The following is a 23,604-nucleotide window of genomic DNA, read 5'->3' as shown; positions in this document are numbered from 1 at the left end:
CATTTGACTGGTTATATTGGTATTACAGTCCCCAAAACATCAATTATACAAAAGAATAGATGCATGACATTATATTCATAATAAGAAAACAATTTATTTCCTTGCAGCGAGAGTGTCAGGCAACGCGTTATACTCGCTGATCAGCCGCGACTGACTGGATGAGCGTCCAGCAAGCGTCTGTAAGCTGCCAGTCTGATCACGGCCATTTGACTGGTTATATTGGGATAACAGTCCCCAAAACATCAATCATACTAAAGAACATAATCATATCAACAGATGCATAATAAATGAGCTAGAAAGGGAGGAACACAAAACACAAACACTGTCAAAAACCAATGGTTTCTGAAACTTGCCAAAGGCACACTGCCAGACAACTAGCCAGCCACTGACAGGTCACGTGACCTGCCAGGCTCAGACTGGCAGCTGCCAGCCATCCACTGACAGGTCACGTGACCTGCCAGGCTCAGGCTGGCAGCTGCCAGCCATCCACTGACAGGTCACGTGACCTGCCAGTGGCGGCTCCTGCCAGCCAGCTGAAGATTGAACCCCTTCTGATCACTATGCACTAAATGTAGGGGGCGCTTAACCATGCTTCCAATGCAGGTGCAGATTTCACACTTTAACATAACATAGGAAAAGATAGCTGACCTAAGGATTATTGCACTTTACATTCTGAATGAAGGCTTCTGTACTGGAGTACTGGTAAGTTTAATTGAGATGGTTAATGTTTACTGAAGTACAGGTATGTTTATTTGAAATGGTCAATTTATGTTTGTTTATTTTAAAAAAATTAGGAATTCATGTGTTCTCCAGTTTGTATATGGGCTACCAGCAGCTGTGAGCTCCCAGTGTTAATTTTTTATGTACATTTATTTTATACTATACAATACACTGATGTGTACAAGTGGATTTTTTATTTCTTTATTTATATATATATATATATATATATATATATATATATATATATATATATACACACATAACAGGCTTCTTGATGTGCATTGAGTCAGCACACTTCAGAGATCAGCCTTAACCTCTTACTGTTCCTGTCGGCTAAGCATAGAAAAACAAAAAACATGTGCCAAGCCATCAGAACCGAACTGAAAACCGTGGTTAAAAAACTGAGGTATTGTATTAAATTAGTATAGTAGTATACTAATTTAAAATAAATATTTGGGGAAAAATTGTTTGCTGTAGTGGAAATGACACCACAGCTGTGGTGAAAAATTAATAGAAATCATTTTCACACAATAAATATTAAAATAGTTTGTTTATTTAACTTTTTTCTTTGATTATCACAGTTTTAAATATGCAATAATTTGTATTTTTATAATTAAAATTAATTGTTTAATATTGAAAGTCTGGGTCTGAGGCAAGGCTAAAACATAAAACAAAAAGAAATACATTGAAATCTGTTTATTTAAAAAAAAAATATATATATATATATATATATATATATATATATATATAACAACAAACCCTGGGACATGAAATGTGATGACTTATCACATCACTAACTAGTTTCTTTGTGTGTCCAATGAAACTAGTTAGTGATTTAGAGATCCCAGTCACAGTGTAATTTTATGCCATTATCTAATATAACTTGTACAAGCTTTCACTTTTACATACTATTCTTAACTGCTAGAACGGTCATCATTTGAAAGCGTACTAATACTAGAACATGAGAACATGAGCTAATGTCTGTAATTTTCAAGGAAAGCAAACTCCTCATAAAACAGGCCAGCCCCTCTTGACTGGATGTGTTGTCAAGCATCAGCATTCCCTTGTTTGTGTTTGACTGGATATTGAGTTATACATATTGTTGTGTCTGTTCAGTTGTGTGCAGTGTCGCATTAAGCAAGGCCTCCCTTAGTAATGTTGTATGCATGGGACATCTGCAAGCATCAGGCCTGACAACTGCATCTCAGTCACTCAACAAATCAACTGCTGCTCTCTCAGTGATCATCCTCCATCTTTCCATTTAACTTCCATTAGTCCACAATACTGCTTTACAATTACCAGGTTTTAACATGTGCAAGCATATTTTGGGTTGAGGTATTCCTTTAAATACTATCTGACATAAGTCATTTGAATCTAGGCTTTGGGGACAACTAAATTCATGTATGCATATCTCACTCCACATTTTTGATTGATGAATTGTGAATACTGCCACAGATGTTCTCTTCTGGGTTTGTTTCAGCGGGAACCTTAAGGCTCCAATGCCTTATCCAGGCCCCTGTCGCTGGTGTTAGGGGACAGGCTCTGAGCAGACCACAGACAGGATGAGTGCAGGGCTGGAGCAGACAGATATCCTGTCCTCAGGCATCCTGGTGAAGGAACGATGGAAAGTAGTAAGTCTGCTGTTCTCACTTTATCTAAAATGCTTCATTGTAGGACAGCCCTACTGGAAAAACTACTACTTTGACAATTCATTTCTCTGCTGGTCTAGGCAGTTTATGCTGGTTTGGATGCAGGTCTCGAAGGTGGACTGGGAAAACTTGGCTGTTGATGCTGGATAACCATAGAAGTCTTGCTTGTTTAGCTAGTTAAGAAGCCTGGTTGAGACACCAGCATACAAAACACATATGTTGTTGACCAGTTATGCTGGTCTCTTCAGCTTGTTAAAGGGTTCACTCAAAAGTGAAAATTCTGTTAACATTTACTGTGTTTTCCAGAATATACATAAATCTTGAGAATATATCATTAATCTTTTTCATAATCCGAAGATAATGGAATTCTGATCAAATACATCCTATTTTCTCTGTGTACAAACTAGGGCTGGGTGATACATCGAATACCCACAATATAATCTCGCTGATTTTGCTGATGTTGTAAAATTCAATAATATTGTGAATGTCATGATTATTTTAATGAGCCTTATATTTGGCCATTAAGTTTCATAGAGTGCATCAGTAGACTAATTTCACGATCCTTCAGGGCTTTATAATTAATAAAAATGGAGATAATGACCATATGTGATTATTTAATTGCCAAAGGCTGCGAGTAAAGACAGATAAATATAGTCTGCGTGCGCTTCAGAATGAATCGTGGACGCGCTGATCTGTGTGCACGCGTGGGGAGGCGGGCCTCATGGGCTAGTGTTTTAACGCAGTTCACCTGCATTGTGAAGTACTGCAGGTTCCAAATATTAGTAACCGCTAAAAAGTTATTATACAAATCTACAAACGCGGAACAGTAAAGGAGAGTTTGACAGCGGTTCACAAGATGCGAAACTTGTAACTCATAATAAATTCATTAAAAAAAAAAATAGTACGGAACTATGTTAATTCATCTTTAACAAATCTTTTCCTGAAAAGAATAATAATTAATTTTTATATTATAATAATAAACTTGACTGGGTTCCACAGTAATAATTTAGTACTATGCAATATTCATCTGGTTTCCAAAAAATAAGTGTAGTTTTTGCACACATTGTTAATTTTTGGTAAAAATATATGAAGGTAAATAAGATTTTTATTAAGTTTCCATGTATGATTGGATGTTAAATATAGCCTTTGTAAATGTGCAAATCAATGAAAATGATTACATTTTACTCTCTCTTTTGTTAATTTAGTGAAAAACTGGGGGAAACATGCCATCATTTTTAAATTGATTTTTATTGAATACCTTTTAAAATATTAATTCTACATGGCTACAATGACTGTTTAGATGATATGATGGTTCCTCTGATTATAAAAAACAAAACACTTTTATGCTGTTTCAGAGCAACAACATAAATATTGAGATCCATATCGAATATCATCAATTTGCTGAAAAATATCGAGACATAATTTTTGAAGCCATATCGCCCAGCTCTAATACAAAATGTGTGAGACATAAGTACTCATGGAACGAATCTCATTCCATCAGATTCGAGGAACGGAACTAACTGTATAATTTGAGTTATTTTATCTTTGCAGTAAAGTAGCAGCTGGGTTCTGCAATTTGTATATGTGCGTATATGTGCGCTTCATGGTGTAACTCATCAGATGTCCAGGGGAAGGTGGCTTGCTGCTTCTCGCAAACTGCGTTTTTTGAGGAGACAGCTGATGGCAAGGAATTAATCTGCATCTTTGTTTACACTTCACCCTCAGCCCGTGTCCAAGGTGAAGTTATCGCCACTGTCATCTCCTATTGTCAAAACTAATGATGTCATCATCGGCTAAAACGCATGTGCATGTAACTTTACTTCCTGAACGAGTGCACTCCCGAGTCCGAGTTGCTTTCACATTCACGTGAATCACGCTACAGTTCCATTGCAACCGAACTCAGACCACCTCCTACATGTAGTCTCAGGTTCGGTACCGCGGTGCGCACCCCAGTCCGCTTGACAGCTTTCACATTACCAATTTTTCATGCAAACCGTGCTCCGTTTCAAACTAAACTGCCTGTGTGAAAGCACCCTAAGATTGCTGCTTGAAGAGGTGTTTGGGATGCCAGCAGGGGGTGCTACCCCTGCAGTCTGTGTTGGTCCTAATTCCCCTGTATAGTGATGGAGACACTATACTTTAAAAAGGCACCATCCTTCAGTTGAGATATAAAACTGAGGTCGTGTCTCTCTGTGGTCAATAAAAATCCCAGGGCACTTCTCGAAAAGAGTTGGGGTGTAACCCCCCGGCCCATTGTTCCCTATAAATCATAGCCCCCTAATAATCCCTGTCCATGAATTGGCTGCTTCACTCTATTCTCTCTATTCCCTACTCTCCATCAACATCTGGTGTGTGATGAGTGTACTGGCATGCAATGACTGCCATCACATCATCTAGGTAGATGCTGCACACTGGTGGTGGAGGAGAGTCCCCTTTTCACTGTGTAAACCAAATTGAGTGTAGTGTCACAAAAGCATATTACTCATATAAATGTAACATTCATTAATTCAAATATTCTAAAAGTTAGAAACTTGACCAAACATCTCAGTTATGGTCTTGTTTAGCTTTTAATTGAATGATTTATGCCACCATATAAAGTGAAAGCATATAAATATGCTTTCTTGAAAGCCAGTGATATGCAGTAATGCTACATGTGCCTGCTATGCCCTGAGACTTAAACTGATCAGCTGTGTGTAACTGTGTTCAGCAACTGTGCAGTGAATAGTGACAGATAGTGACTCACTCCTGATGCTGCTCTCGTAGTGCAATATGTGTACGTCTATGGATGTGTTCTGCAGTGTGTGTGCAGTAGTGCGATGCTTCCTCTGATGACACTGCTTGTATAAGCCCACTGCTGATTCTATGATGTAGGCCCCCAGGGAAAGCCATATCAGCCTCTGTACAGAGAGATGTGAGGGGAAAAGGAAGTGACAAGAGAGAGCAGAAGAGTTAGTGGCACAAAGGCACATGTGATGATGAGAAATAAGTTACGGAATTTGAAAAAAGGGATCAGATGCCAATGGAAGTTTATTGTGTATAGAGTCAAAAATATGCCGTGATTGTACTACAAATGGTACATGCATGCCTTTTTTCCATTTTCATTTTTAGATCTAAACGCAGCTTTTATTTTGAACGGTGATCATTCATTTACTTTATTTTTACATTTCTGAGTTTTGACCATTGGTTGAGTATCCATGATTTTAATCCTAAAACAAAACTGGTTAATTTAGGGATTTTGTTTGTGCTATTTTCGTCTTCCGAGTTTAAAATCAACATCTAGTCAACGCTATGTGACATGTCCCTGTACTATAATGCATTATCGCGTCATCAGTGTCTCATAAATATTAATGAGATTGCGTGGCCTTATCCTATGAGAACGAGCTGTCTCATGATTATTCATTAAACCATGTGACCACCGCTTCAAACTCTCAAGATCCTCAGTGTAATTTGATTTGACAGAGATGAAAGTCCCGACTCAAGTCACCCTATTGCACGCTACGGACAGGACAGTCTTTTAATCATTGCCAAAATCTTTTTAATGATTTTTGCAGCACGCATTTATTAACATGAGTGTTTTGAGATATGCGGTGAGGTGGACTGTCTCTGGCTGGGGCTCATTTGAGGCGCTGTATACATTGATAGTTTGCTTTAACGTGTACTACTTTTAAATGTTGTTGTATTATTGTTGTTTTAATTATTAATTTAACATCTGGCCAACAGTTGAAAATTAGCCACTTGGCTAACACTGGCACATTTACAGTGATGTCGATTAATGTGCCTTAGAAAATAAAATAAAAAATAAATAAAATCACTTACTAACCTTACTAAAGGAGGGATGAGTCAAAATGTTTTATTTATTTTTTTGGTAGTCAACGTCATGCCACAAATGCTTTCAAGTGAGATTAACTTGTATTGAATCCAGAATATTCCTTTTAAGTCAAAACAACCCTTTCCCAAGTTTGTATGATATTTTTTCTGTTAGATATGGCTTTGGTAATTTTTAAACATTTTATTGCCTGCAACAGGCGAAAGTGCTTCGAAATCATTTTGAAAATTAATAGCACACCTTTCCTTAACAAGCCATACGAGTTGATTTTATCGTTCATGTTCGTAGCACAAACAGTTCGAGATATGTTACGTGTCAATTGTTAATACTTAGGGTTAGGGATTTAAACAACCTCCTAACCCGAGGTATGACTGATAGTAATAGTGATTCAATTAACCAACACAATTTACACATACTGGATGCAACACTGATATTCGGTTGCTTTTGATTTACAGCTGAAAAAAATTGGTGGTGGTGGCTTTGGCGAGATCTACGAGGCACTGGACCTAATGAACCGGACCAGTGTGGCTCTGAAAGCAGAGTCTGCCCAACAGCCCAAGCAGGTTCTGAAGATGGAGGTGGCGGTTCTGAAGAAACTTCAAGGCAAGTTGTTAAGTTGAGCAGATAAAATCTTTATTGTGTGAATTCTATAAATTCACCTCCTTCCTGATTGCTTGCACACATAGACACCAGTGTTGAGAAGTACCTAGAAATAATACAACCATAGTGATGATACTAATTTACCTAAAAATACTATCATGGCATTAGCATGGCTGTTCAGTAACGGACTATATTTCGTATGATGACGCGTTATATTGCATGTTTTTGGTCACATTGCATTGCGTAAGCAAACCCTTCAAACTACGGATTTAAATGGCTTTAATGTTGTTAGCTAAATTTTATAGCAACTTTATTGCGAGATATGATTGAGGACCCAATGAGGGAATATGCAAACAGTAGTTTCAAATTGAGAAGAACATGGCTATGTTTGCAACTCCTTGCTCTGTAAGAGTCTGTTGGTAAGGTGAAACGGTCAAACCATGTCTTCTAGAGATGCACCAATGGATTGGCCATCAATTTAGATCGGCCGATTGTAGATTTAAATCTGTGATCGTGCCTAGATTCAGGGCCTTTAGGATCTTTTTTAATTGCAGCACACACAAAATATCACACTGCTACCATAATGAATGAGCTCTTGCTCAGCAATAACTGGAGGAGTAATTTTTGGCAATTTTAAGAATTTACACTTTCAGACATGCTGTAATTTAGATTAATATGCGGATTTGTTTTAAAAATGTGTATGATTAACATGTGTATAAATATTAAGGTGCCCATTTTAAAGAGTCATTATGGTAGTCATTCTGACTCATTTACGTCAGAAAGTGGATGCACATCAGTTTTTTTTTAATGTAAATTCTTACTCACTGAAAGCTGCAAATGAACATACGCATTCTACTGCAATTCTCGAGTGGATAACAACACAATCATGCACTTTCACAAGGTATGTTACTTGACGAATCACACACCTGGCTTGTTTGCAGTATTTGTTTCAGAACCTGCTGCATTTTCTCCCTTGGTTTGGTTCATATCGGCATATATAAACACGTCATTCACGCTCTGCTGTGCACCAAAACAATCGGTCTGAGTCCACCTGGACGGAGAAGAAATCTGTAGGTCAGCTCGTCACAATAATTCATCGGCTTTATTTTATAGGTCGATCTTTACAATGGCTTCTCTCTATTGGATAGTGGCAGAACAGACACCGCTAAAAACATGGCTTCACTCTTTCTGTGTGTATGTTTGTGTGAATGTTTATTCTGTGTTACCCTCACCCAAGAAAAATACTTACTGTTCATTGTTTCTCATTTAAAGTGGCCATTGTCTACATTGTTGTACCATTTATGTCAACCTTTTTTGTAGCATTTTATTTGAGATATTATTCGTTATTAATGTGATAAATAGGACTAGTGATTTAGTATTATGTAAAAAAAATTATAATATTTGACTCTGTGTTATACATGCTTTTTTGCTACTGTACCTTTAGTACCTTTTGCTAAACTGAATAACAATGCCTCAGTCAGTCAGTCAGTCAGTCAGTCAGTCAGTCAGTAAATTTACATGCCCAGTTATAATCAAGCTAGAGTGGATTTTGCATAGTCAAGCTAGTCTTTATATGTCTGTCTAATGACACAATGTATAATATAGCTGCAAGCAGTATGGATGGGCCTAAGCACAACTGGTCCATTTCCACCCGTTGGCTTTCGGAAAACAATGCAAGGTGAGAGAGTTTTCATGCATTTTAAGTACCCCAAAAGTACAGAAAAAATTGAAAAGAATAACAATAATAATAATCATGCCCTCCGCACTTTCAATGCTTGTGCCCTAATAATAATACTCCTTAGAAGAACATTAAGGCCTCTGCACTTTCAGTGCTTGGGCCCTAACAATATTTGATGGGAGGTGTGAGAAATATGAAATTGTACATGCTGTTCTGCTCTGTTTTTTGCTTTCTATGTATGTGCGCTCAGTTGACCCCAGATGCACACTGTGCCTTTCTCAGCAGCTGAGGAACTGTAACATTGTTCATGTCACGTCTGTTTTTCCTCTGAATGCAAAAAATGGCAATGCCAGTTGTGGTCCTATCAACTACAGTAAAAATGCATTATCTGTTAGTAAGAGAGAAAACAAATGGACTGGTATGATTTTAGTCAGACTAAAGTACATAACATTTTAAATAGAGGTAGACCGTTATATCTGTGCGATTAATTGTGCTGATAACTTTTTGGAACTATCGTTATCAGCAAAATCTATGCCGAAGGTTGCAGATATATGTTTTATTTTATTCCTTTGTGTTCCTTTGTTTGGCACTGGAGGACTCTACAGTTAAAATGGCTTTGCTTGGTTCTGCAGTATAACTATTTCATTGTATAAATCAATTTTGGCCTTTTCCACCACCTTAGTTATCGGTATTAGCAAAATCCTCTTTCAGTCGACCTCTTATTCAATAAGACAAATTATTGTGTTGGTTTGACTGAAATCTAACTTTTAAAGTGCATGTAAACGCACTGAATGAATACTGAATAGGCATTTATATTTATGATATAGATATTCAGAATGACCTGTTTTTGCAGCTTAAGCTGGCTCCACACTAGCAAACTCAGAAATACTCTATTTGGGAGGGGATGTCACACTTAGTGACTGTTTTTGCTGATATTGCCCTCCTAGTCAGTGAGCCTGTCACACTTACCAATTGCAAAAGGAGGGAAGGTGTCACACTTAACGACTGCCTTTGACTTTCTCAACGCTTCAATGTCACGGCCCATTTTCACAGCCAATCAACCTGAAACTTTTGAATGCACAGGTATTAATCCAAGAGACTGCAGCATCTGCTATGATTGTTTTTTGTTAAAGACATGTCCTATTGAGAATGATTAGCAAAAAGAAATTGCATCCTTTTCTTTCACATATTTATTTTCACATTGTGCAAAGAGCTGGGCAACAAACGTGTGTCATTTGGGAGAGAGTGAACTATTCAACAGCATATTAAAGCACCATGAACTAAAATAAAACAGAAGTACAAACTTGTAAGGTATGCATTTATACATAATGTAATATAAATGTAGACTACAATATATTTATGTAATCTAAAGCTGTATACAAATATAAAGCTTATGTTTATGTTGGTTTTACACATTTATAGTCAAGTTGTACAAAGATCTGGGCAGCAGAAATGTTTTTCTTTTATGAGTCTGTCATGATATGACATTAGATAAACATACTTGTTGACTCCAAAGAGCAATAAGGTTCAGTCGGCTTTCGCAAGGTTATATTTTAAAACGAACAAAAACTGGAAACTTTACATTGTGGTTATTTTTTAGCTGTCATTAGTTGCTTATGCATTAAGCTGTATCTGCATTGAAAAGTACCTGTTTTTACAGCCAAGCAGCACGTGCTCGCACTCTCTCTCTCTCTTTTCCGGTGTCTGTTCTACCACAATATAAAAGAAGTCATCATGAAGATGGAGTCACTTTTCCTAGTGAAAGTGTGCGATTGTTTATTTATCCAATTGAGGCTTGTCATAGAACACATGTCCACATGCAACTTTCAGTGAGTAAAGAATTGCATTAAATAAAAGCGCATTGGTCACTTGATGAGAACACTAGACCCCCACCTCAGTTACCGAATAATTTTTTTCAAGCCTTTAACTCAGCACGGAGTCCTGACAGTCAAGTGAATAACACCTGCTGAGAGATGCTAATGGACACTCTGTCTCCCTCTGCCTGGCTGCTGATTATGTTAATGAAGCTAACACCTGAAAGTCATTGGAAAAATCAGCTAGTGAGATGCCGTCTTTAGTTTCCATAATTGTTCTGGGTGTACTGGGAAGGGAACATTACACTGTGAACATCATTCATAATATGTTAGTAGTAGTATCATATTAACTATTTTATTTCAAAAGAGCAAGGAAAATCTTTTCCTCTATGTATTATTATTTTGCGATCAGTCCTCACTATTTTTGTAAATGTATATTTTTTAGAACTTGTATATGACAGTATGTGGATAATTAGTCTAGTAATGTGCAATATACTCAAACTTACAGGAAAAGATCACGTTTGCCGATTTGTCGGATGTGGCCGCAATGATCGATTCAACTATGTTGTCATGGAGCTTCAGGTAATGTGGATATTCAGCATTATGTTCTTATGTCTTTTACTCTATGGCTCTAATATTAGAGGGCATTTGTGATAATGATCTGGTAAAGTGAATATTTCAATTTAATATGAGTGTAGTAACATGTATAGAAATAAAATAATATATTGACAATGCCGTATGTGTAAAAAAAAAAAAATTTTTTATAAAAAAAAAAGTATCTTTCCTAGTACTATAAACAAACTATAGCAATTTAATTATTGTTACTACCTTAAACGGTCAGAATCTTAATTTTTAAAATAGCATTAAATATTTATGAGCCACATAAGCAAGCAAGCATGCATTCAAAACACACAAAGTAAATATACCTCTAATTGTGTACAATAACTATTTATTATGCATTATGATATGCATTTGGATGACTCCAGGTTTTACAGCAGTGATGGATTTATTTATGGCTGTATTTTATACCTGTCTTTCAATCATATATTTGCAGCCCTAATTGTTAACTGTTATCTTTTTGGCTCTTTCAGGGTCGTAATTTAGCGGAACTGAGGAGGAGTATGAACCGCGGTACTTTCACAGTCAGCACTACACTCAGACTAGGGCTGCAGATACTGGAAGCCATTGAGAGCATCCACTCTGTGGGCTTTTTACACCGTGATATCAAACCAGTGAGAAGTGTCTTTTATTAACAGAATTAACAGTTTTTCTCTGATTGACCTGGTTTTTACTAAATATAGACCATTAAAAAAAAAAAAAAAGGTTGTAAAAAAAATGTCTATTTTTGTGTTCTTCGTTGTAATGCATGGCTTGTCAACTCTGTCTTTAGTCCAATTTTGCAATGGGTCGATTCCCCAGCACATGTCGGACCTGCTACATGTTAGATTTTGGTTTGGCACGCCAATTTACCAATTCATGCCAAGAAGTTCGACCGGTCAGTATCAAAACTCCTTTTTTATACTTTGTGTGTGTCTGTGTGTGTGCGCATATACACTTGCATTTGTTAATCTGAAGTCCTTGTGTCACTGGGTGTCTGTTCTCTCTCTTAGCCCCGTCCTGTTGCAGGGTTTAGGGGTACAGTACGATATGCCTCAATCAATGCTCATAAGAACAAGGTAAGACTCGCTCATCTTCATTCTGTTTTTCCAGTACAGTCTCTTTTGTCTGTAATGTTTTAATTATCCAGATGATTTGGTTCTGATTAGTTTTTGTTCTTCCTTTTACAGGAGATGGGAAGACATGATGACTTATGGTCTCTGTTCTACATGCTGGTGGAGTTCTTGGTCGGGCAACTACCCTGGAGAAAGATAAAAGACAAGGTGATGATCAGGCTGTATGAAGAAATGCAAAGAAAAGCCTTTTCTTGCCTGGTGGGAAATTATGATGATATTTGTATTTTTTTCATTAGGATCAAGTAGGGAAGTTAAAAGAGACATACGATCATCGGCTAATGTTGAAGCACCTGCCCCCAGACTTCAGTGTCTTTCTCGATCACATCAGCAATGTGGACTATTTTACCAAACCAGACTATCAGGTAAAAATTCTGTTTTATTTCTGATAGAGCCATAGAATATTTAACAGTTATTGTTCAACCTGACTTATTTGTTACATATCTTCCCATTGTAGCTATTGCAGACTGTTTTTGAGAACAGCATGAGGACCTATAACGCAGTAGAGAATGACCCTTATGACTGGGAAAGGATGAGCTCCGACAACCAGCTTATGATCAATACTGCGGCCAACACTCCACAGCACCACACACGCCTCACACAAGCTCATATGGGGTAAATCAGTGTCACTACCAAAGTTTATTTGTTGAACTTCTAGTTGAAAAATCTGCCTTTTGGTAGTAGTAGTTTTAGGATGATAGTTCACCTGTTTTTGTTGTTGTGTTGCAGCTTTGCAAATGCATCCTTGGTGCCTGGAGAACTTCTGAAGGAGAACACAGATGAAGTTCTGCAGGATGAGCAGCTCAGTGATGGGGAAAATGCCCAGCCGGAGCACCTTACTGGATCTCCCAAACTTCCTCAGAGGAACCAGGAGACTGATGTCTGGGAGGACTTGGACTGTAACCGCAATAGAATCTGTCCTGCTGTCTGGAAGGTACCAGAATGATGTACCAAGTGTTGCCTTATTCATAAACATCTTTGTGTTGGGTTTCATATTTTATGTTCTCCTTTCCTTCAAGCTGGGAACAGAGGAGGAGCATTGTAACCAAGGCAATCAGAGCTCTCATGCTGGGCCAAGCATGGGTTCCCCAGTGCGAGTCCGATCAGAGGTGGTGCCCTCAGATAGAGACACTCCGCTTTTGAGGAAACTTCGCAACATCCACAGCTTTGAGCTAGAAAAGAGACTAACTTTGGAGCCTAAACCTAACATGGAGCGTTTTGTGGAGGCCTGGTAAGTCTCTTCATAATCGCAATGCTGAGCATTGTCTTCCTTTTATCTCAGACTTACCATTTTAACATTTGTATTATTTCTGTACAAGTATGTTCTGCAGCCTTTAAATCTGTTTTTGAAACAGTTCTGGTATGCAGCCACCTGGTCCAATGAAGGAAGGGAATGGTGATGGTGTCCCGGGCCTGGCCATGTTCAATGCCAAAAGTCACACCGAGCGTGTTTGGCACTATGATGAGGAGGTCCGTTCTGGTGGTGGCTCGCCCAAGCCCGCCTCCCTGGGCTCCACTGAGAAGGGCGACGGTGCTGCTAACAGTGGCTTTGTTGCTCTAAACCTGAGCTCTGGGCTGCAAGATGTTGAATTGCATGAATGGGTGATGGTAGAGAAGGGATCTGACCTGCAGGACTTCAGAGAGGCAGCAGGAAGTAGCCCTGGTTGTGACGCCAAACTCACTAGTAGCCCATCAGATGAATGTGAAGAGGAGCCAGAGATTTTGCAGCCAATGGATGAATCTCCGGATAAAGAATTAACTTCTAGTCCAGTACAAGGAAACATTCCCACAGCTCTGCATACTGTGCAGGGCCCCCAAAGAATGGACCGATTGGAGCTGTGTGTGATACCTACTGCTGGTAGAGCTCCTGCTTCCCCCACCAGTCCTGGTGAGGCACTGGCTGAAGGAGCACTATCACAGGTAACTACCTCTATCTCAGAAAACAAATGTTTTCACTATTCTTCCTTAATAACCATCAGATCAATCAGATGATCTTCAGACCAAACTTCACAAAGGTTCTCCAATGGATTGTTGATTTGCTAAAATAATCCCCAGTAGTGCCTTAACAAATTTGTCAGTAAACACATCAGAAAAGAACTTGGTGTGTACCTTATTAACACTTTAGCCTATTGAAAACAAAATGTGTGTTGCTTTGGCATAATGACCTGATGGTACGAGAGGGCTTAGTGACAGTGTCATGGAAGTTTAGGCATAAATCTGATCATAATTTTTTTAACAAATGGCCAAAAACCATACTTTGACCTTTTGAATCATGCTTAGTAAAATGCTGGTTGTGCTTGTCCCTGTAATTGTTGCTTGCAGCTTTTTCATCCATACATTTTCTGATTATGTGCACATGTTTAGACCGCACCCGCAGCCTTTAATTAATATGTTAGCTTAAATTAACTTTATTTTCATTATTTATCTTGAAAACATGAAGTTTATCTTTTTTTTTTTTTTGCTTAAACATCCCTCCAGAAATTTTCCCTATAATCAGTCTTTTCTGTATGTCTTAAGCAAAGCTAACACTTCTCATGCCACACACACACTAGTTTCAGCAGAATAAAGGTGGTCTCTGAGGGCTGCTCACCTGTCAGCCACAGTAATGAGATACAGAAAGCTCGCCCTTGGTCTCTGAGTTAAGCTGATCCTGTTACCTGAGCTCTTGTATCTGTACTTCCCAGGTCAAGACACTGGGTCTCATTCACTTACTGTGCTTGCGCACGTATTGGTCTGTAAATACTGTGTGCAAAAGTTTCAACACAGAAATCCTGTTTCATCAACAAATTCACACTTAAATTTAGGATCAAATTTAGAAGCAACAGAGAGTACACATGTACACAAAATTAACAGACTCCTGGTGGTCTTAAAAACATGGCCAAATTTAGACTACACGTGTTTAGCTGCCCTGATTTGCAGAACCTATCTCAGATCGCGCTATAACACACATATTTTTGTTAGTCTGAAACAAGTAAGACTTAGGATAACTTGGTTATTAAATTTCTAATTATTATATAATTTAACCTCTTACCTGACAGACCCACCTGTGGGCCAGGGTGGACTCTGCTGTTATAGGGTTAACCCTACTCTAAAGGGTTAACCATGGTATATGTCCACACAATAGCTGTGTCCACCCCGGCACACAGGTGGGTCTGCCAGATAAGGGGTTAAATTATATAATAATTAGAAATTGAATAACTTAAGTTAAATTGTCACTCACTTTCATGCTCCCCATAACTCTGCCCTCTTCTAACATACCTGTGTCTTCTTTCGAGAAATATTTTGTGCTGGTTATCATTCGGTTTTCGGATTGCTTTCTCCTCTTCTGTATCCCAAACTGTGCATGCTCAAACAATATTTTATGACTGGGTTGTGTCCTAAAAGCAGTGGTTGTCTTTGTGGGATTACCTCATGTCATTGTGTTTTGATTCCTCTGAATTTGTGACTACCACCTCTTATGAGTTTTAATTCTCTGACAGACATTTACTTTTACTCCATGGTAAAGAAAGCTGGTGTATCAACAGCCAACTCTAAAAAATGCAATAACAAAAGTGAATATCACAACTACTGACTGTTTTTGCTAAAATCTAGCCTCCATAGTCGAGGTCTTTCACATTAACGGGTGAAGAATGGAAGAGCAGTGACACATTAAATTACTGTCACTGATATTTATAGATACAGTATATACCATATATCAGTGTAAATTCAGATCTGAATAGGATCAGAGCTGTTTCAGTGTGAAAAGAAGCTTATTGGTCATACCAAGGCCACGTGAGTCCATTCCACCAACTGCCGGTTATGATATCAAGCATGTTAGATGTTGTTGGAGTCACCAGGGCCATTAAATCAGCATGGAGTTAAGTCGCTGGGACTGTAAACACCCATCCAGTGAGAGATGTGGCCACATGCACTTACTCCCTTTTTTATTTTTAAATGACTACAACATTTTAGATGATGCATGTCGTTTTTAAAGAGCAAGAGATATATGTATAATACAAAAATTAATATTCAGACTTGAATTTATGACCCCTGGGTGTCTTATAAAAGACTGTACTGAAAAGTCCCTCCACTCATCTTTCTCCTTTAAGATGTAGGACATGAATGTTTATCTTACACCTAGTTAATTATCTGTCTCCCTTTCTCAGCTGACAGCTCAGCGGCCCTCTGTGCTGTCCTCCCAGACTGCATCTGACAGCGTTCCACTGGAGAGAGGAGATATTGATAACTGTATTAACAGTGAGATTCATCCACAAAACAACACCACTGACATAAATTCTCCACAGAACCAGATCTCCTTTCAGCCCACCAGCCCCTCAAATGCTGAGTTGGATCCTTTGCTAAATGGGAATGTTCCTCAAAAACCTTCTAGCCCAATGCAATGCCTGGTGGCATCTCCACTTACACCACCTTCTCCGCAAAGCCCAGTTAAAATAAACAGACGTTTTAGACCTCATTCAGATGCTCAGAAAGACACCAGCGAAATGCTTCTTGAATTTAACAATCCCCAGGGTGTTTCTGTCTTCCCTGATCACACCATTGAGCTCAACCTGGAGGAGGAGGGCAAGGAAAATACTCCTGCCAGAAACTGCAGTCCTACCCCTTCTTCTCTAGCCTCCACTCCCAAACAAGACCCAAGTCGACGACACAGCCGTATCCCAGTGCTAGAACCTTATAGCCTTTTGGATCCACCACCGGGATCTGCTAAAGAGAAGTTGCTGCAGAAGAGGGTTCACCATATTCCTCTTTCACCTTGTGCTTCCCCCTTATTGCCCTCAGAGAGGCGTGTAATCATGGCTGCCATGCAGCGGGACCAGCTTTCTTCTGCCTCTTCTGAATGCTCTCAGGATGACGAGTCTCTTGTGGGTTCTCGCCCTGATCATCAGGGTGATGATGCTCACTCACTATCCTCCTTCTCTAGCCCAATTATACGGAAGAGCAAGATCCCCCGCCCCGTTATTCCAACAGCTGCCACAGACACCAGCACAGAACACTTTGTGCCTCACCCACCCCCAGGAAAACCTCCTATCCGCTCTGCTATGGATGGAAGGTAAATATGTTGGCTTGACAAATTGGATGAATTACAATGAGCATTTTCAGCCCTTGAAGGGTACTGCGGAAAGGGGATGCCATATGAACTGTTATTCCAAATTAAAGTGAGCAACTAAATCCCTTCATAAAGGTTCCTTCTACGAGGCCGTTAATTAAAGGTACATTCACACAGTAATAGCATGTTCCCTTCATAGTACCCACTTCAAGAAATCTGCCCTTTGGTGCGAGTAGGGCCTAGGGATGCTTACATTCTATTGGGAAAATTTAGCCCATTCGTTACTTCACTGCAACCACACAGAACACCGTTAGCAACTGCACAGCAAAACTGTAGCTACCACCTTATAACTGCATAGCAAGCCACCCAGAACACCCAAGCAACCACTTAGCTATGCCCTAGTAATACCCAAGCTACCGCCTATAAATCACATTGAGAATAACAAAGCAATTACATAGAAACACCCTTAGAACCACTCAGAACACCTTAGGTAACCGCTATTAACACACCAGAACACATTAGCACAGCTTAACAATGCCCTAGCAACCACCCAGAACACCTTAACCACACCTCCACTATCTGGCAATCTCCCAGAAAACTGTTGAAACCACCAAGCACTCACTCAGAAAATTGTAGCAACAGCCAAACAGCTCTCCAGAACATCCTAGCAATCACCTACCAATTTTTCTTTTCTAGACGACTTTTTGATAATAATAATTTTTTTTTTTGGGTAATCTATTTATTCTTCATCCATGTCATGTTCCTTTTAATAGATTTATGTCATTTGACTTCTCTAGGCTACAGCGGTACAGTATTCGTGCTGGCAGTATTCGTGACTCAGACCTGCTGACCTGTCTGGCCCAGCTAATGCAAGCCAGTTCACCCCGTGGCTCTCAACATCACAGCCGCTCTTCCCCCCAGCACATGGGCGCAAGACATGGGTTCGTCAGTCCCAGCACCGCTGCTCACCACCTCCTCCAGCACAGCTCTAGTGCCTTGCCTCGCAGCTCCTCCTCTTTGCAGCGCTCTGCCAGCTCTTCCCCATCCCGCAACGAGCCCCGTGGAAGCTGTCTGGGCCGCAGCCGCTCTCCCCCCAGTTTCTCTTGCTCGCCTCCTTTGCGCCGCACTCATCCTCACATGCAAGAAGGCTGCTGTGGACGACAGGCCCGCTCTGCTACTCTACACATCCAAAGGGGCAAAGTCAGCAACCGTGAGGTCAGGTGCTCCATCAAGCTGAGCAGATAGTTAACCACAGGTTTCAGACAATGGTTGAGGAAGTGAATGGGTTAAAGGGTGCTCGTCTGCCCCAATGACTACGTAATTTGTGATAATGTCTACTAATTTCTCTTGCACATCTGCAACTTTGCCAGTGTCCTTTTAATTTTTAGAAGCTCCCTTGCCTTCCATCTGTCAGTGGCCTCATTTGTAATGTGGTGGCTTAAATAATACTAAAATTGTTACTAGTTAAAAATCAGGGGAGGTTATTTGTGATGCTTATTGGCCAGTTCTTTAGAATAGTTTTGTTTTGTTTAAATCATTCAGAGCTTTTAAGAAGATGATTGTATGTGTTCATGAACTACATGGGGGTTGTCTGTTTGCATCAAGCGTGGCTGTATTATAGTATTTATTATGTTATTTATTTGATGCACATTGCAGCCCTCTCTTGAGTGCAGTGGCGGGTACACTAGTTGATCGATCATGCCATAATTTTTATGGTTGTTCTTGCTCTGAGGTTTGTCTACTGTCAGCACCTTGAGGTGGTTTGTTGCTAAGGCCTGAAACATACTCTAGTATGTGATTTACAGATGCTTTTTAGCTATGCAAGCTCATTTTGGGCATTGTTGCATATCGAAATGGGTCAAAATCCAATTCAGACCTCAACTTAAGTGAACATTGTATTCTCAGCATTGCCACAAGGGGTGCAACAATCTTGTTCTATGGTTTATTTCAGGATTGCTATTGTCATTATGGAGCAGTGGTTTGAACAGAATCTTGCTGAGCAAGTTAAGCTGGGCACAAACTGATTTTTTTGGTCCTTTACAAATCTTGCTTTTCAAATTGTGCGTTATGATCCCAGTTAGATCTTCGGTAAAAGCCATGGCATTATGTCAGACTGCAGGATACACATCGTAGCCAAGACAAGGCCCCAATATTCCTGATTAACTTGATGACTGGCTGTTGTGTCTCATCTTGTCATCATAGGAGCATTCAGACTGTAAAACTGCAGCGCAAACTTTCAGACACTGCCAGAACTTTACACCAAGTCCTTTTATTTACTCTTAAGATTCATCGCAAATGCATTTAATCGGCCAATTATGAACATGCCACACTAAGCATGTTCAATCAAAGATGGCTGATTTTGCCCTTTGACAAGAGAAATCTTGGTTGCTTTTTATTTTACAGTGTATTTTCAGTATACTTACAATATATGTAAATTCAGAGTAATATTAGGTAACTACATGTACTTAATATGGGTTAAGGTTAGGGTTGGAGTTAGGTTCAGGGTTAGTACCTAGTAATTGCTGTAGTTGTTATAATTATATATTATGTAAATATAGAATAGTACTGTAAAATATAGTGCAACCAAAATCTTTTACATGCAATAAAAATGATTTTAGACAGCAAAAGCATGGCCAAATTAATTCCGTGTGAAGTTAGCTACATAATAATGCATGCATACATTTGGCACAGACATTTGAGTATTGAGGATTGTTACCAACACACCAATACAAGAATGCATGCTTCAAGTGTGCTTGCAATGCTTTGTCCAGGCAGTCGCTTCTGCATTTGCATACTCATGTGGAGTATGTTTCTGGCCTAAAAGAGTGTGTAAGGCATAAGAGGAATGCCAGAGAAACTGGTCTTCCGTTTCCAAGAGATGGTTAACAATGAAACAATAATAAAAAAGTGTTCTTGTGATTTGATGTGCCTAAAGCAGGTTTACTTTGGAATGTATATGGAATATATACAAGGCAGACTCAAGCTTTGAGAATCTGGAATCACAAACAAAACTTGATTGTTGGTTTGTTCAGGGTCTTTTTTTCCTTTTCTTTTGGTTGTTGAGCACCTGATATCCCACATCATTATACTTTATATTTAACACACCCTCACATAAGCACGTGAATTTAAACATGTATTACTTAATATTTGATGTATTCAGTTTTTTTATTGGTTATTTGCAGGCCCACACAGAATCTGCACCTGCAGAACTCCATATTTCAGAATGCCAGGCTCACACATTTCAGCAGAATTGGAATGCTCATCTTTCACTAAGTTCTACAGTCCATTTAATACATTCTACCATGTTTAAATCCATTATACAGATTTTACTCAAAAGTAATTGCCGAAAATGCCTTATATATTATAGAATATATCTGGTCTCTGTTGACCTCTCTCATCAACAAGGTGTTTCCATCCACTCACTGAATGTGTTTTTTTTTTTTTTTTGGCAACATTCTGAGTAAATTCTAGAAACTGTTGTGTGAAAATCCCAGGAGATCAGTAGTTACAGAAATACTCAATCCAGCCAAAATCAAATAAACATCCAGTGAGCGGCAGTTCTGCGGACAGAAACACCTTGATGATAAGAGAGGTCAACAGAGAATGGTCAGACTTGTTCGAACTGACAAAGTCTATGGTAACACAGATAACCGCTCTGTACAATTGTGGTGAGAAGAATGTGGGTTTGCGCTGTTTTGGTGGCATGAGGGGAACTTACACAATATTGTGTGTGTGTGTGTGTTTGTGTGGGTCATTTGTATTTGCTTTGTGTATCAAAAAGCCCTCAGCTTAATGACTCTCCTCTTCACATACAAATGTCATGGTAAAACTTTTTTCACAGACTTTAATTGAAAAGTGCAATGTAAACTGTTACAATTTTACGATTCCTGATTTCTGATACAATAGCCAATAATAATGCAATAAACATATAGCTCTATATTACAATATATATATATATATATATATATATATATATATATATATATATATATATATATATGTATATATATATGTATATGTGTGTGCTGTGTGTGTGTGTGTGTGTGTGTGTGTGTGTGTGTATATATATATATACACACACACACAGTATTTCTCAAAAGTAAGTACACCCCAACGTTTTTGTAAATATCTGATTATATCTTATGACCACATTGAAGAAATGTCACTTTGCTACAATGTAAAGTAGTGAGTGTACAGCTTGTATAACAGTGTAAATTTGCTGTCCCCTCAAAATGACTCAACACACAGCCATTAATGTCTAAACTGCTGGCAACAAAAGTGAGTACACCCCTATGTGAAAATGTCCAAATTGGGCCCAAAGTGTCAATATTTTGTGTGGCCGCCATTATAAGTGTCACGGAGCTGGTGGGTGTTGGAGACCTTGTGCTCCTCCACCTTCCATTTGAGGATGCCCCACAGGTGCTCAAAAGTGTTTAGGTCTGGAGACATGCTTGGCCAGTCCATCACCTTCACCCACAGCATCTTTAGCAAAGCAGTGGTCGTCTTGGAGGTGTGTTTGGGGTCGTTATCATGCTGGAATACTTGTATTTGGTACAAGTACCAAGTCCTCCCCAGTCTCTGAACGGAGGGATCATGTTCTACTTCAGTATGTCACAGTATATGTTGGCAATCATGGTACCCTCAATGAACTGTAGCTCCCCAGTTCCGGCAGCACTCAGGCAGCACTCATGCAGCCCCAGACCATGACACTCCCACCACCATGCTTGACTGTAGGCAAGACACACTTGTCTTTGTACTCCTCACCTGGTTTCTGCCACACACGCTTGACACCATCTGAACCAAATAAGTTTATCTTGGTCTCATCAGACCACAGGACATGGTTTCAGTAATCCATGTCCTTAGTCTGCTTGTCTTCAGAAAACTGTTTGTGGGCATTCTTGTGCATCATCTTTAGAAGAGGCTTCCTTCTGGGACGACAGCCATGCAGACCAATTTGATGCAGTGTGCGGCGTATGGTCTGAACACTGACAGGCTGACCCCTTCAACCTCTGCAGCAATGCTGGCAGCACTCATACCTGTATTTCCCAAAGACAACCTCTGGATATGACGCTGAGCATGTGCACTCAACATCTTTGGTTGACCATGGCGAGGCCTGTTCTGAGTGGAACCTGTCCTGTTAAACCACTGTATGGTCATGGCCACCATGCTGCAGCTCAGTGTCAGGGTCTTGGCAATCTTCTTATAGCCTAGGCCATCTTTATGTAGAGCAACAATTCTTTTTTTCAGATCCTCAGAGAGTTCATTGCCATGAGGTTCCATGTTGAAATTCCAGTGACCAGTTTGAGGGAGTGTGAGAGCGATGACACCAAATTTAACACACCTGCGAGTCACATGACACCGGGGAGGAAAAATGGCTAATTGGGCCCAATCTGGGGTGTACTCACTTTTGTTGCCAGCGGTTTAGACATTTATGGCTGTGTGTTGAGTCATTTTGAGGGGACAGCAAATTTTCACTGTTATACAAGCTGTACACTCACTACTTTACATTGTAGCAAAGTGTTATTTTCTTCAGTGTTGTCACGTGAAAAGATATCAAATATTTACAAAAATGTGAGGGGTGTACACACTTTTGTGAGATAGTGTGTGTGTGTGTGTGTGTGTGTGTGTGTGTGTGTGTGTGTGTGTGTGTATGCGTGTGTGTGTATGCATGTGTGTATGCATGTATGTATGCATGCATGTATGCGTATGTATGTATGCATGCATGTATGCGTATGTATGTATGCATGCATGTATGCGTATGTATGTATGCATGCATGTATGCGTATGTATGTATGCATGCATGTATGCGTATGTATATGTGTATATATATGTGTGTGTGCCACATGAGACGTCTAATCAATATTGAACAAAATAGTTTTGCATTCCAAAAGCTTAGCATATTTTATCTGATATTTGCCTTTGGCATTACTCACATCATGTGTGCATGCGTTTGTTTGTTTGTTTGTTTGAAGCATGCTGCTAAATTCTTCATAGAAGAGCAGCATCAACTTACAGATCTGTCTTCTTTTTCTGCTACAATGCTGTAATAGCTTCAACTTCTCAAACAAGGCCAAATATTTTCATGTGCTGCATACAAATATTAAAATTCTACAATGTACAATAAAACACAGCATACAAGTTTTAATTTACCTGGAGTTTGTTGCCTGAAAAGAACTGTCAGCCTGTAAATGGAGGCTAAATGTTTTTAATATTATTGGTCTGATCTGATTTGGGTCTTAAATGTATTACATTACTTAATTTTTTTGTAACTTTTTATCAGCGCTTCTAAAGATATTGTTAATAAAAATGAGATGATCAGTGCTTTAATGACAAATATGCATTATGTGTTTGAGGGTATATTCTGGTAAGTCATTTACCAGAGCATGTGGGATATCAGCAAGTGTATCATTTATGTTAATAATACTTTCATTGCAAATTAATGATGGGAACTGAAGAAAATAGATTTTCTTCATTCACTATCAAAAACCCCACTCTGTCCTAAGACACTGTCTTGTTCATCTTTTTAAAACAGAGGTTAATTAA

The 23,604-nt window shown here is 39.2% G+C and overlaps 1 protein-coding gene across 1 annotated transcript in view; it reads left to right on the top strand.

The window, feature by feature from the left end:
• LOC127662752 (tau-tubulin kinase 2-like) overlaps nt 1-19,366 on the top strand; it is a 31,591-nt gene extending 12,225 nt beyond the window's left edge. The window contains exons 2-15 of the mRNA XM_052154056.1: nt 2,201-2,351; nt 6,651-6,798; nt 10,796-10,869; nt 11,379-11,519; nt 11,678-11,782; nt 11,898-11,963; nt 12,075-12,167; nt 12,257-12,382; nt 12,475-12,632; nt 12,747-12,951; nt 13,037-13,248; nt 13,373-13,937; nt 16,163-17,064; nt 17,859-19,366. Coding sequence (XP_052010016.1) covers nt 2,283-2,351; nt 6,651-6,798; nt 10,796-10,869; nt 11,379-11,519; nt 11,678-11,782; nt 11,898-11,963; nt 12,075-12,167; nt 12,257-12,382; nt 12,475-12,632; nt 12,747-12,951; nt 13,037-13,248; nt 13,373-13,937; nt 16,163-17,064; nt 17,859-18,306 — 3,312 coding nt within the window. The 5' untranslated portion in view covers nt 2,201-2,282 and the 3' untranslated portion in view covers nt 18,307-19,366. The remainder of the gene's footprint in view (nt 1-2,200; nt 2,352-6,650; nt 6,799-10,795; nt 10,870-11,378; nt 11,520-11,677; nt 11,783-11,897; nt 11,964-12,074; nt 12,168-12,256; nt 12,383-12,474; nt 12,633-12,746; nt 12,952-13,036; nt 13,249-13,372; nt 13,938-16,162; nt 17,065-17,858) is intronic.
• Nucleotides 19,367-23,604: the final 4,238 nt, after the last annotated feature.

Source organism: Xyrauchen texanus, chromosome 22, assembly GCF_025860055.1.
Source record: "Xyrauchen texanus isolate HMW12.3.18 chromosome 22, RBS_HiC_50CHRs, whole genome shotgun sequence".
NCBI lineage: Eukaryota > Metazoa > Chordata > Actinopteri > Cypriniformes > Catostomidae > Xyrauchen > Xyrauchen texanus.
The sequence above is the reverse complement of the archived record's forward strand: the minus strand, read 5'-3'. Positions and strand labels throughout refer to the sequence as shown.